Source organism: Ovis aries, chromosome 22, assembly GCF_016772045.2.
Source record: "Ovis aries strain OAR_USU_Benz2616 breed Rambouillet chromosome 22, ARS-UI_Ramb_v3.0, whole genome shotgun sequence".
NCBI classification, from domain to species: Eukaryota; Metazoa; Chordata; class Mammalia; order Artiodactyla; family Bovidae; genus Ovis; species Ovis aries.
In genome coordinates, this window is record NC_056075.1 from 12,674,575 (window position 1) to 12,690,174 (window position 15,600).

The window sequence follows — 15,600 nt, forward strand, 5'->3', positions numbered from 1 at the left end:
ATATATTGTTGTGTTGTTTAGTGACTAAGTTGTGTCTGACTCTTTGTGACCCCCTGGACTATAGTCCGCCAGGCTCCTCTGTCCATGGAATTTACAGGCAGGATTACTGGAGTGGGTTGCCATTTTCTTCTTGAGGGTGGAAGTATTTTTATATCCTGTCAATTTCTAAGTGGTCTAATCACTAATGGCAGTCATTTTGTGACCAAATATAGTTAGTCCTAAATCTTTCATTTGGATATCCCGTTGAGTCCAGAATTTGTAAGCTATGCTAATGAGTCACTTAATGGTTTTTTTTTTTAAATATTTCCATTATTGAGTTGCTTGGAACATTTTAAAGGTACTAAAATTTTCGGTTCTTCTTCATCAAGAACTGTTAAGAAATGTTTTTTAAATTTGATCTTTGTTCTCATGGTTGGTGTATTGTTGCTTAACTATAAAATCAACTGAGTTATATCTAACCTGGGTTTGTTTAAATTATACAGATGATATGTCAAAAGCTGACAAACCTAAAGCAGATGAAGAAGGTGATGAAAACCAAGATGATAAAGACTATCACAGAAGTGACCCACAAATTGCTATATGTCTAGATTGTTTACGAAATAATGGACAATCAGGGGACAACGTAGTAAAGGTGAGTGGACAACTTGTTATTTTTTTAATAATCATTTTATAGTAAATCTTCTATAACTTGTTAATAAATTTTCCTAGTGTCTCAGAATGTTTGCTTTCAAAGTTTTCATTAACATAAATAGAACGTCCCTTTCTGATACTTCCTTGCCTGCAAATTGCCAAGCAGTTGCTTACTTACTTCAGGCGCCTTCCTGATGTCTAACCCTCAAAACTGAACCGTCCTGGGTCAATGCCACCACCTAGTGGCCAATATGGAGAATCACACCTCTATTTCTCCTTCCATCTCCTTTTATACCTTTGTTGGGAGTTTATATACATACACTGTTTTTCCCTTTTTAAGTGTAGTCACCAACTCAGACTCGAGTCATTTCATGACACACAGCACCTTCAACCCTTTTATTCATTCTCTTTTCGTTTTCTCTTTTGTTTCTCTATTTTTATTTGCAACTCAAAAGATATCCACGTCATGGCTAATACATTTTAAGAACAGTGTAGTTGGTTTAGATGGATGTCATAAAGTACCTGTGAACTTTTCCTTAACTTCCTCTGTGTGATCTGTAAGCCAGTAAGTTGAATTCCTCAATGCTGATTAAGTTTTCCCAGCATCTTGCAAAAAGAAATACGTATTAGCATAGTGATTCAGTGAATATTATCGACTATCCCATGGACGGAGGAGCCTGGTGGGCTGCAGTCCATGGGGTCGCTAAGAGTCGACTTCACTTTCACTTTTCACTTTCATGCATTGGAGATGGAAATGGCAACCCACTCCAGTGTTCTTGCCTGGAGAATCCCAGGGACGGGGGAGCCTGGTGGGCTGCCGTCTGTGGGGTCACACAGAGTCGGACACGACCGAAGCGACTTAGCAGCAGCAGCAGCAGCATGGACATGAGCAAAGATGTAAATAGTAAGTTTTTTCACTCAGGGATTTTTGGTTAGGTCTTACTAATGCAAACAGGTATAGTAAAATAAGATGATAGAGAGATTGGTTGGACAAGACATGTAAAAGAGCACAGCAGGGGTTAGAGCAGTGGCCCCCGTTCCACCCTTCAAGGCCTGTCTGTTGGCATCTCGTGCTCTGCTGCAGCACCCTTCCCTGTTTGTCAGCCTTCTTTGCATAAGAATTTTTAATGACCTTACATTTCTCTCTTATTCTCAGTCATTTCTGTAATCCCCTTTGGGGGAGGTTCTTCTTAATGGAGATTATGCTCATCCTTTAGCTCTCTAATATATACAGTTATTACCTTGTAGTGAAAATTGAGTCAATCAAAAGGTGGAGTATCTCTTCATAAATAAATGAGAAGTCTACTTCTCTGCAGGATTTCTAGTATGAAAGTTATAAGTCATTGAATTTCAGATTCATCTGAAAAATTAACGATCCCCTGCCTTGATACTGTTTGGCATCTTCGACACCTCACCATTCCAGTTGAGCTTTTATCTTTTCCCTCTTTCCTTTATAGATTTTTCTTCATTCTTGTGCCTTCCTTAAAACAACTTTTACAGCTTGGCTTGTACTGGGTACTGACTTGACTTGGCTTGTGCTGACTTGCGCTGTGCTTTCCTGAGTCTCACCCTTTCCCTCCGGCCACTCCTATACTGTCTCTAGTGACTTGACTTCTTCCTGTCTTCTGCTTGGTATGTGTGAGTGTAGGCTAATATCTCGGCCCCACTCAGTTATTCTTTCTCTGTAGTCATCCTAGGAGGTCACTTCTACTTTTTGTGACTTCCAACTCTGCAAAGAAATTTTTAAATCCCCCTTTCCAAACCTGTCATCACTCCCAAGTTGAAGTATTATATCTCCAACTACTTTTAGTATCCTAACTAGGAGTTTCACTAATACATAAAACTTCACATATTAAAAGACAAATTCACTATACTGTACTTTCACCTAACTTTTCTCCAAACATGCAGTTTCCCTTGTCACTACCATCTTTTAACCAGTCGTAGAAATTCAAATTCTTACATTTCTGACCTTCTCTCCCTTGCCTTCAACAAGTCATAAGTCCTGCAAAATTTCCCTCAGTCTAAGAAGTGCTGCTGACATTATATCTAGATTTTTAAAAGTAGTCTGAAGTGTTTCCTGTATTCTTGATTTCTTTTGTTATCCAGGGCTGAGGCTGCAGCCTTAGTGTGTGCAAGCAGTTATAGCCACTATCAGGGTCAAGTAGTAAGTATTTTAGGTTCTGTGGGCTATATGGGCTTTGTTGCAACTGCTCAACTGACTTATTTTAGCACTAAAGCAGCCACAGATGACAGTGGACAAACCGCCCTGGCTGTGTCCCACTAGACGTCACTTGTGAGAACAGACGGACAGCCGAGTTTGGCTTGAGGGCCGTGGCCGTAGTGTGCCACCTTCTAGAATCAAGTCTTGACTCCTTGTGTTAGCATTCAAGGTCTTTCATTAAAACCCCTGTGTTTGTAAGTTTATTTTCCATAATTCCTGGCAGTGAATCATCAAAATATGATTCTTGTCATTTATCTCTGAGCACCAGCATAAATTTTGGCACCCATGTATCTGACAAAGAATTTGCATCCAGAGTATATAAAGGGTTATATTAAGAATATTTAAAACCCCTAAGACTTTGAACAATCCTTCCATTTTGGCATGTTCTTCTCTCTTCTCACCACTGTCCAAGACTTCTGTCAAGATTCAAGAGACTTCTATTTTTGTGATTTTTTTCCCCCACCTTGGTGAATCCCTTCTGAAATTGGCTTGCATGTATTACTCAATTAGGGCTTACTTTGCTATTGATGAAATCAGTATTTGTGTTCTAAAGGTACCAGGCACTAATACTGCCTTTTATCTTTTTTGGCATGTGTCTTATCCTTGAAACTGGATTATATATTGCATAAAGGCAGAAAAATTACTCCTAGGTTCCTTTATAGCCTTCTCAACTGTCTCATTCCTCTGTAATAGGATGAGGTTCTCAGTATGTATTGTTTATATAGTATACCTACTGCAGTTCAAACGTCAAAGTCAGGAGCAAGAACTCAGTGAAACTGTTAGAATAAGGACCTTCAAAAAGTTGCTCCTGCGTAAAATCAGTGAAAAAGCTGGCGAAAGTTTTCATAATCAACTTTTTCAGAAATCTGATAGTTAACCAAAGGCTAAAACCCTTGCAGAAACCAATGGAGCAAAAAAATGTCTGACTCTTGGTAAGAATAATTTTAACTTGCCTTAGTCCCATCCTCTACTCTCAGCTCTGAAACAGCCTGGTAAAAATCACAGCCCACCATCCTACTGCAGCTTCTCAAGCACCAAAGGACAGAAGGGAGGTGGATCTCTTTCAAAGCCTAATTTCCAAATAATTATAATTTGTCTGATGGATCCTAGAATACTGTACTTAAGAGGTTGTCTATATTAGACCTGACTTGAAGCTTGCCTAACGGATAAAACCTTCTCCATGGACTAGGGAGGAGCAGGAGGAGGAAACTAAAGACAAACGTTGTTGTGACTGCATGACTGCCTGAATTATAAATAACATTTGGGGCAAAAAGTAGACTTAACCAAAAAGCCTAAAAGGAAAAACTAGAGAGTGAGATGTCTACAGATGTCAAGATGTATAGCAGTTTTGAGAAGCTCAAAAATATTCATGGGAATCTAGAAGGACACATATATACACAGGATTGTGTAGATGCTCAGAAAAGACCTTCAGAGGCCCTAAACTCTCACCTTCCGCAGACGTTAAGCCAGAAGTGAAGACCAAGGTAGAGTTGTCAACAGCTTGGTTAAGTGTTAGAGGTGTGCCCCCAAACTCACACAGAGTCCTTCAGCAAAGACTGGGAAACTGACTGCTTCCAGGGAAACCTCTGTTCAGTTGTTAGCTGACCATACATGCTGTAAAGAATACAGACTTTGCAGAATTAGTTTTAAAAAGTCATTAAATAATGACAGGAATCCCTGAGGAGCAGGCAGGAATTTGATTTCCAGTGTTACCACATTAAAATGTTCAGTTTTCAACAAAAAATTGTGAGATGGAAACAAAGTATAGCCCATATATAGGAAAAGCAGCAAATGTGGTGTAAATATAACATTTCTATGGAGAGAATGCATAGTTGTTATATTTTTATTTCCAAAGTGCTTACACATCGACTATTAAATAATCCAGGCTGGAATTTCGTTAGCAATTGATGTCAGACCTTATTGGATTAAAAATTCCCAAAACAAGCTTTTACTACTACTACTTCTGCTAAGTCGCTTCAGTCGTGTCCGACTCGCGCGACCCCATAGATGGCAGCCCACCAGGCTCCGCCGTCCATGGGATTTTCCAGGCAAGAGTGCTGGAGTGGGGTGCCATTGCCTGCCTAGTTTTAAAACCTTTACTCTTCTGAGGTCTCTATACTCACTAGTAATTTTGAAAAGATTATGCATGATGACACCAGGTCATTTCTACAGGTTCTTTTATCATTAGACTTCCCTGCAGATGACAATACACTTAAAGGGTCTTCTAGTGCCCTCACAGTATTCTCTGACTCAACTGGGGCCTATGAAACATGCTAACAAGTCTGCCCAAGCTGTCTGGAAACCTTGGTGAGGCTGCGCTGGTGTGAGCAGACATCAGAACGTCCGCGTGCGTCTGTCACTGTTCTCGCGCTGTCTGGAACATCAGTCTTCTCATTCGAAATGAGTCAGGTGCCTCTTGCTTTAGATGTGGCTTTTAGCTTCTGCTTTCTTCGAAATGGATACTTTACCATCTGAATTGTGATCAGGTGTTATTTGTAAATAGATTCGTTTCTGTTGGTCTTTGCTGGGAAATATATTTTGACTGGATAGGTCCACTTTCTGACTTCATGAATTAAGGAACATTTCCAAATTGTTGACCTAATTTCCTAAGCATAAGTAGCAGTAACACTTTATATCTTTTAAAGATCCAATTGCTTGGTTTTGTTTTTGTTTTAATATTGATAACTTTTAAGATTAGGGGATATAATTTTCTTTCACAAATTGGGTCAGGTGCATCATGTCTACCACCTCATTTGTGGTGTTCATTCTAGAGTGGTACTTATATTTTATTGATGTTTAAGTTTAATGAGTGGATTCGTGCTGCTAAGGAAATGAGGAAACCAAAGCATAGTGAAATATTTTCGTTAATAATCTTTATTTCCTTTAGGGTTTAATGAAGAAATTCATTCGGTGTTCTACACGTGTAACTGTGGGAACTATTAAAAAATTTCTAAGTTTAAAACTAAAACTTCCAAGTTCTTATGAGGTAAGTTAATAATCTAATCTTGATTATTTTGATAATTCTAATCTGAAGGAGAATTCTAACAAAAGAAAGTAAAAAGAATACATTTAATTTTGTGGAAACTTTGGTTATTTTCATGTTAAAATTTTAGTGTTTGGATGTAATAGTCTATTTGTGTAATCTGTATTTTTGAATTTAATGTCCTGACTAGAACATGATACTTATAAATTTAACATTTTATAATTAGAGGAGATATTTACCATTAAGTATTCTTGAAATAAATACCCCAGCTAAAATGGATGTTTTTTTTTTTAATGCCTGCATGCTTTATGGTATGTTCTTTTTTTCAGTCTGAGACCTTTTCAGTGCATTTTAGCATTCTTTAAAGACTTCTTTTTCAGAATGTAAAGCATTGTTGTTTTATGAAAAGGGATTTTGTAATTGGTATTCATTTAGTTCTGTCCTATGCAAAAGTGATACATTGTTTAGCCCTAGGTAACGCCAGCATACTTTGTCTACATAAATGTAACATCCTAGTTTCTGTACAAGAGAGGTCAGTTGCCCTAATGTTGAGCACAGCACAGTTTGTAATGTGTGCAGTGTTTCAAGGATGTTTTCCATCCTAAAGCTGTGGCTGTGACATGATGAGGGAACATGGCTACCATTTCTCACGCACGCAAATGGCAGTCTTGCAACTTGTATTAATTTCCTCTTCCTCCCTTCTGAGTTCCACTGCTGCTAAGTCGCTTCAGTCGTGTCCAACTCTGTGCGACCCCATAGACGGCAGCCCACCAGGTTCCCCAGTCCCTGGGATTCTCCAGGCAAGAACACTGGAGTGGGTTGCCATTTCCTTCTCCAATGCATGAAAGTGAAAAGTGAAAGGGAAGTTGCTCAGTCATGTCTGACCCTCAGCCACCACATGGACTGCAGCCCACCAGGCTCCTCTGTCCATGGGATTCTCCAGGCGAGAGTACTGGAGTGGGGTAGCACCTAAAAGACCTTTAAGACCAAGGCTAGATTCCTGTATAAACAAAGGCATCAAAGGCAACATAGTTTTTTCAAGCTTATATACAATAGTATTCATATGAACAATCATAGCAGAAACAAAATAAGATTTAAACACAGGCATTGCCAGGTATTAAGTCTGTAATCTTGAGGAAACCTCTGAACCTGAATTTATTTTAAAATGTCTTACAAGTAACTAATTAATTTATGGGTTAAGGTTTAATTCTTATATGTTTGGTCCTACAAATGTAAAACAAATTTCCAGAGATAGCAACTTTTACATTGGGGAAAAAATTGTGAACATTAACCAAAGCCATATGTGCTTGATAAAAAGTAAAAGATAAAAACAACTTATAGATATAACCACAGTGAAATGGAAAATGAAACTTTATAATTTGGTTTTGCTCTTTATTCTCTTCTTACAGAATACCACTTGCAGTTTTATTTCCTTACTTTCAGGTGTGACTCACCGAGTTATTTTCTAGCTTTCAGGAAGTTATTAGGGCTGAGAGAACTGTTACTCTCCTGCAGTCCTACTGCTGGCCCTTACTACACTTCTTTATAGAAAAAGATGGAAGGGGAAGAGACTGACTCCACAGACAGCTTTTTTTCTATCCCAACGCTAAGAACATTATGCATGATTTTAGTAGTAGTTACTCTTCCCCCTGTTATTTCGCTGCCCTACAAGCAGGCCAGTAATTTAATGAAGTACCTAACAGCTGAAGCTTCTATAACAGCATTGGTAATTCGGGCAGGATGGTTTGTTTGGTTTTCAAATGACAATAACAGAAACTGTGTACCTGATTGTAACTGCAGCCGAAGTAAACCCCTTTACCTCTTTGCTTATGGATCTTATAGTCAAGACAAAGAAAACAGAATTACCTGCCTGCTCTTTTAAAAATAACGTGGTTTCTGGAAAACATTAATGCGGACCCATTTATGTCACCGTAAGTCATCAAAAAATTGATATAATTTAGCACCTACCTAGTGCAGCTGGGATTACACTCATTTGATACATAAAGTTCAAAACTCCAGTTTCTGTTTAAATAATTCTTTAAAACCCTTAAAAAGTTGAAAAACTTGAACTTTTTAGCCAACCCAAAATTATGCAGGTCGCCAACCAAGCAAAGCGGGAAGGGAGAGCCCTGGGAGATTCAGGCTTGTGGTCTGGTCCTTACTGTTCTGTCCGCTTGAGTGCCTCGAAGGCCCCCCAGACCACGTGTCCACAGCCATTCACTTTCCCTCTGCAGATGCAAACTGGTGAAAGCAGCTCCTGCACATGAGAGAGTGATTCATAAGGTAAACGTGACAGGAGGAACTGTGAGGTTCCCAGTTTCTTCTCAGTCAGTAAGAGGCAATCACAGGAGTAAGTCTAAAACCTCAGAGGCTGCAGAGGCTAAGAAAGCTCACAGTGCATTTCAGAACTGTGTGCTGAACTGGAGGTGGAGGTATGGGGCAAGACAGACAGTGGCTTGTGCTACTTATGTATGAATTGTTACTACTTACAAGGTGAGCCTTTGTTTTTAATAGAAAGATCCAGTGTTCTTTTCAAACAATGGATACTACTTCTATTTTGATATGACTATTTGAATCTTATTTGAACTTTGAAAAAAATGTGTAAAACTCTTATGAATTGAGAGTTACTTACGTTAATGGATCTGTAACTATTCTTTTTAAAGTTGGATGTGCTGTGCAATGGTGAAATTATGGGGAAGGATCATACTATGGAGTTCATCTACATGACCAGATGGCGACTAAGAGGCGAAAACGTAACCTGCTTTTATATTTCCTATGTCTATAATTAGTTTTTTATCATTGTGTTAATCAAATTTAATAGTTACTGAGACACTTTAAAAAAAAAACACTAGGGAAAGAGAAGAAACTGGTTCCTCAGTGACTGCATGATAGCTGATCCCAAGACTAAGGTCTGTGTTAAATGTGGTTTTGTTATGTTTAAGGTGAGTTTAAAACACTGATCTGAATATGTGCAGAACTCTTAGAGTGGAGGAGATGGCACTTAAATTTTTTTTTGAACCCCAATAAAATATGGAAACTTCTAAGTTCTGCCCTGACTAGTATGTTTAATGGTGCAGATATTTTTGTTTGTGGTAGAGAGGACAAGTAGGGTAGAATCGAGATACTCTTTTTTTTCAGGTACCTTCTTTACACTGAAAATATAAGATTGGACTGAAGGGTAAGTGAGTTTGCAGTGGTTTCTGATACCAGATTTAGATTATTGTGCCTGAGGCCCCAGGAAATATGAGAGAAATGATTAAAAGAGGAAACCTAAGAACATTTTTTTTTAACCCCAAAGGAGTTGGTATTTTGAAATATATCTTTGATTAGGGTTAATGTGAACGTTCTAGTGTGTCTTACCTGAGTTATATGTTATGTCGATAGGAGGGAAATCTGAAGGGGTAGGAATTGCAAGGCTAATTTGTAGCAGTAAGAAATACAGTAGTAATTATAAAAACACAAAATTAAGAACTGTAGCCTCACACAATTACAGTGGTTCAAAAATATATTGACTGTAAACATTTGTGGAGCTGTGTTTTCTCCAGAAGAACTGTCTTGGTATGACACAATAATAAATGAAGCATGTAACTTCTTAAGCAGAACTTTTTTCAGTTTGCATCCCACTGGGATGCTGACGCCTTCTTTGTGAGGCTAAGTTCTCGTGACCAGGAGGAATAAATCACGTTCTAGTCCCGCCACCAACTGGTTGTGCGCCTTGAGGAACTCACGAAACCTCCCTAGGGCTCCTTTTTATTTTTTTCCTAATTGTCTTTGCATTTGGTAAATTAATGCTTGCCTTTCTATGACATTTTATATATTTTCAAATGGTTGTGCATACATCACCCTCATTAATTCTTTCCAACCGAAATGTTCCAGGGACCCAGTGCAGATTGCAAGAGTAGTCGGTCCTCTCCTGCCCAGCCCTCCTGGGGCCTGTATATTGTGATATTACACACAACAGCAGTACCATATTGGTGTAATTTTAGCTCTCTTTGATCATGGGACACTTCAGTGTGTGTCAGTGCTTGAAGTCATCGTTATGAATAGGTTTGCCTTCAGGTTAGAGAGATGTAACTAGTTATCCATGGCAGGACCTCTCCTGGCACTCAGTCATCCTTCTCGAGGTCCCTTCCCAAAGGTCACCCACACTGCCAGTTATTCAGATGGCAGAGCCCGAAAGAGCTAATTCATAGAAATTGTCATTAATAAAGTCTATTCAGTCTTCACTACAAGTATGCATCTGATTACACATTTCTGACTAGTTTAAATCCCCTGCTTGTGTAAGGCATATTTTATTAAAAATTGGTTCCAAAAAATGGTTTTAGTATCCTAAGATTTCTTTTCAGGTAAAAACTAAATCAACAAATAGGAAAAAAAAATACCACACTTGATATTTGGTACAGCAGTAAGTAGCCCGTTCCATTTGTTTTAGCATGACAACTCTGGTTTTTGTTTGCTCTCCTTTAAACCTGTTTCTCCCTCAGCTTCAGTCTCAGCAGCTCTAAGATTAGTAGTTCATTTTTCTGGTTTCAGACCAAAATTCCTGAAGTCTGTCCTGATTAGTTTCTCCATCCTTAGCAAACTCTTTGAACTCTGCCATCAAAATACAAATCCAGTTGCATCTTAGCAGGTCCTCATTCTGGTCCGAGCCACCACCACTCTCCTCCGGAATTTCTGTAAAAGTCTCTTGCCGGGCTCCAGGCTTCTCCTCTGGCTTCCACCCACGCCTCCTTCCATCTTCACCTAGCACAGCAGCAAAGAACAACATGTTTCCATGCTCGAAATTCTCCAGGAGCATCTAATGGCATTTGGGTGCCAGCTGCAGCCCTTCTGAGGACCTGCACCAGGGCGGGCCCCACCCAGGTTTCCCTCCGTCTTCCACTTCTCCCTTTGCTCCTACCCTCTGGCTTCAGCGGCCTCTGTGTTTCGTTTCTCTAACATGCCAGGCTTGCCCGTGCTTCCCCACGTACCTGCCTACTTTGTTCCCTTTACCCCTTCAGAGAACTGTGCCTCTGCGTCACCTTTTCAGTGGGCCCAGTCTGACACTCTTAATCCCCTTCCTTGCCTCACCGTTTTCCATAGTATGCCTCTTGGTATGTTTATTGTTTGTTCCCAAGGCAGCTGTAATCTGAGGGCAGGGTGATGATTTGTTCACTCTGAGTCTCCAGCACCTAAAGCAGTGCCTCGTATAGATACTCAGTATTTGCTTAAAGAGTAAATTGAATGAAAGTTGTGCGTTTTATAAGGCAATAGTTATGCAGATACAGCCTAAAGGTCATTTTGTTCTGTTCCCCATTCGTTTTCTGTTAATTTTTAAATTTTGCTCATGTTCCAGTTAATTATTGATAAATTCTGGCAGTTGGGGTAAATGTACAAATTAGCAATAAAACAATTTTTTGCTTGATTAAGCCCCTTCCAGCATATTTATCGCTTCCCATCTCTGCCCTTCACTGCCAGCAAGACACCAGATTGTCTGAAAAGCTCGCATTACCTACTGGCATTGCTAACTGGCTCTGTCTTGGGCTGGGATTGGTGTTATTTCCTAAACTATTGACCAATTTATGGTTCTTTCACTTCTTGTACTTTTTTCTATTAAACATTTAATCTACCCAGGATTTGTTCATTTACACACACATCTACAGTGAGGCTAAGACTCTCGATTTATTCTAAGAAATTTTTTTGACAGAAATACGATTTATTGAATGATTCACAATTTGCGCCTCATTGTTTTGAGATCTCACCATTGTCTCTGCATGTGTGTCTAGACACACGTGTACACATGCAGATGTGATATCCATTTATGTTTCTGGACATTGATTTGTCCTTCTGAGCAGGACTTATCCTACCCTAGCATTTCACATTATAGCTTTATTTATAAAAATCTGATCACATGACATCTCTACCTAAAACTCTTCAGTTGTCCATTTTCTTTGGGATATATTTAAATAAAGTTCAAATTAAGGAAACTAGTTGGGCCTTGTATGTTACTTTATGATGTCTATCAGTATTTGTTAGGTCAAGCTCTTTATTCTTATTCATTGTATTGGCTAGTTTTCCCCATTTATTTGGGCAAGCTTGCGAATGGGATTGTGACTGGCAGTGGATTAAACTAGGCTGATTGGGCTGGCACTTGCGGTCCTTTATTCAGTTTGGTGCTGTGGGGTGCTCTCTAAAGTTCTGTAGTCCTCTTTTGAGTAAAGCCTGTAGTTTCTTCCCTTTGCATGCTGGACACCACCTCTGACCTTCTGGACCTTTGGCAAGGTGACCCCATATTCACATCACCTCTTCCCCATGTTCTCTTGCTAGACTCCTGGCGGAATCTCTGGCAGCCGATTTGCCTCCACTCCTCAAGAGCAGGACGTTTCTGCTTGTGCCACATGGCGTCTGGGCCACTCACCACCTTTGTCCTGGGGCCAGTCCACTTCAGGCTCAGCCTGTTTGCTGTCTTCTCTGCTCTTTCTGGATCCTTGTCTTCATCATGTTGCATTTTTGAAAGACTTTTATCTTTAGGAATTGCATATCTGGTCAGACTTAGCTAAGTCCTAGAAATTTTTCAGTTCATAACAATATTTGTGCCTCAAGATCAGTGTTCCTCTTTTGCTTATTAGTGGGAGAACATGGACTTTTTTAAAACTGTTGCTTCTCAAACTTGGATGCAAATCACAAAACACCTGGGGATCTTGGTAAAATACAGATTCTGATTCAGTAGTTCCAGAGTGAAGACAAAACTTCTGCATTTCTAAAAGCTCCCAGGGGATGCCTGTGCATCTCATCTTTGGACCGTCCTTTCGGAAGTGTGTCCCACTTCTGACACATCTTTCAGGCTTCCCTGGTGGCTCAGAGAGTAAAGAATCTACCTGCGATGTGGGAGATCCGGGTTCGATCCCTGGGTTGGGAAGATTCCCCTGGAGAAGGGACTGGCTACCCACTCCAGTATTCTTGCCTGGAAAATTCCATGGACGGAGGAGCCTGGTGGGCTACAGTCCATAGGGTCATACAGAGTCAGACACAACTGAGAGCGACTAACACTTGAGTAATAAGATTTTAGGAGACGTGATGGATGACCGTTGGTTTCCTCTGTGGTTTCCACATCTGTACTAATACATGTATTCTGCTTAACATGTCCATGCAGTGTTTTCATCACATTTTCTAAAACAAATGGGATCATGTGTATTGCTTTGCAGCTTCTTTCTCTCATGTGCTGATACGCCTTGTGGAGAATCAGTAAATTTCAAAGTAATTCTTTGTAACAAGTTTTTGGTATTCCATTTGTGCAGCTATAGCATAATTTGACTAGTACTCATTTGGTAGACATTTTTCAGATTGCCATTACAGACATGCTGTATTCCAGTACATACATCTTTTTGCACATGTGGAAGCATATTCGTTGGCTAAATTCCAGGTGTGGATTTACAGCAGAATGTGCATGTTTTAAATTTTGATAGATACTGATAAGTTGTTCTCTAAAAAGGTTTTCGCAGTTTATAATAACACCAGTAACGTGTGAGTGCCCACTTTCTGACACCCTCGCGAGCACTGCATATTTTCACTTTCGTGTTTCTGGTGTGAAGTTTCTTTCCAAATCCACTGCCCCCTCTTTCTCCGCCATGAGGTTTGTGTGTTTCCTGCTGACCTCTAGGAGTTCCTTCGTATCGGATATCCCTCTTCGTCATGTTTGTTGCAGCTGTTTCCTCCCAGTTGCATCGCGCTGCATAGTTTGCCTCAGTCTTTTGATCCTTAAACTTGGAGTAATAATACCGATCTTAACAAAGTTTTAGTAAGAACTGATGAAATATTGTTTAATAAGGTACTTAGCAGGGGTGCCTGACATAATAAATGCTGTATTATTAACTCACGTATGTTTGCTTTCATTATTATTATAATTCTATACTCCTACGTTGATCTCATGCCTGCAAGCTTACTCTCCATATCTGTCTCTTCAGCCTCAGCTTTCCCCGTGAACTCACGTTCTTCCTGCCTCCCTGTCCTTGGGTAGGTTGAGTACCTACTCTCAGGACTCCCCCTTTCCCAGATAACCCCGGTTGCGTTTATGGCTTCGAGCAGCCGCTGCCAGTCCCTGCCTAAAGTTATTCCACCATGTTTGTCTTGCTGTGCTTTCTTTGCATTCAGTTCAGTTCAGTCGCTCAGTCGTGTCCGACTCTTTGCGACCCCATGAATCTGCAGCATGCCAGGCCTCCCTGTCCATCACCAATTCCCGGAGTTCACTCAGACTCACGTCCATCGAGTCAGTGATGCCATCCAGCCACCTCATCCTCTGTCGTCCCCTTCTCCTCCTGCCCCCAGTCCCTCCCAGCATCAGAGTCTTTTCCAATGAGTCAACTCTTTGCATGAGGTGGCCAAAGTACTGGAGCTTCAGTTCAGCATCATTCCTTCCAAAGAAATCCCAGGACTGATCTCCTTCAGAATGGACTGGTTGGACCTCCCTGCAGTCCAAGGGACTCTCAAGAGTCTTCTCCAACACCACAACTGATACCAAATAGATTAATGAGAAAAAAACACCACTTAGTGATTCTTACCTCTTTCCACCCAACTCCTTCCTTGTTAAATCCTGTCTGGGACTTGTTTGCATAGTTAGGCAAAGCCTGACGGGCCAGAAGAGGGGAGGAAGGTTGTCAAGGAGAGCAGTGCAGGGCGTGTCTTAATAGTGTGGATGAGCCCTGTCCAGAAATTCAGACACTAACTTCTAGAGGAAATATTGTTATCTATATTTTCATTTTGAAGAGTCTGCAATGTTGAATTCATATATGTAAAATTTTAAAGTGTATGTTTTATATTTCATAATTCCATTATAGTTCAAATATTTATGCTTATTAAGTATTCAACATAATATTGAAAAATCAAGATTTGGCAATGACTTTTAAAATATGAATGGCTAGTTGCTCAGATGGTTAAAGCATCTGCCTGCATGCAGGAGACCCAGGTTCAATCCCTGGGTGGGAAAGATCCCCTGGAGGAGGAAAGGGCAACCCACATTCCAGTATCCTTGCCTGGAAAATCCCATGGACAGAGGAGCCTGATGGGCAGTCGCAAAGAGTCAGACACAACTGACCGACTAACACACACACAAACTGTTAAAAGACAGTGGATTTAGAATTGAATCTATTCACTAGTTTAAAAACATATTCATTCTTTGGTTTACTCATAAAGCTTTTATTGAGTGGCTGCTGTGTGCCAGTTCTGCCCCTTAGCTGTTAAGATTGCAGCTATGAATGAGATCAGACTCAGGGAGCTCACAGTCAAATGCTATTAAAATAGTTATGGAGACCAAGAGTCTAATGTGAGGAACATAAAGAACCTAATCTTAAGCAGAAAATGGATCCCCTACAGGCTGAGGCAAGTTCCCTGCCCCCTTGCAGAGCTCTGAGGCTCTTAAGCAGTGGTTGAAGAAGAGATCTAAGAGACATTAATCACAGGCAAAGATGGAAGAAAGAAGGCGCCTCTCCTGGATTGAGAAGGCAAGGGTTTTCTCATGAATTTAGTATTTGAAGAAGAGATGGATAAGATAGGTCACCATTTTGGTAAATATTTACAGAATGTTAACAAAATTCATATTTAGAGACTAAAATTATTTCATGTTAAAATTTACCAGTCACTTAAGTTATTAAAGTCTTTTTCCAAAAACAACTGCCATCTTTTGGAAAGTGTTTACTTAAAATTAATCATGTTGCCTCATGTTTGACATTAGAATATTTTAAATATGTATCCAGTTGTGGATGCCTCTTATCTGATGAGTTCATCTCCTCCG

General features: G+C 40.0%; 1 protein-coding gene across 17 annotated transcripts in view; it reads left to right on the forward strand.

Moving 5' to 3' along the window:
* PCGF5 (polycomb group ring finger 5) overlaps positions 1 to 15,600 on the forward strand; it is a 115,468-nt gene that overhangs the window by 89,159 nt on the left and 10,709 nt on the right. For all 17 annotated transcript variants that reach the window (XM_060404996.1, XM_060405001.1, XM_042238678.1 and 14 more), the window contains exons 6-8: positions 483 to 631; positions 5,739 to 5,837; positions 8,498 to 8,587. In XM_060404996.1, the coding sequence (XP_060260979.1) occupies positions 483 to 631; positions 5,739 to 5,837; positions 8,498 to 8,587 (338 nt within the window). The remainder of the gene's footprint in view (positions 1 to 482; positions 632 to 5,738; positions 5,838 to 8,497; positions 8,588 to 15,600) is intronic.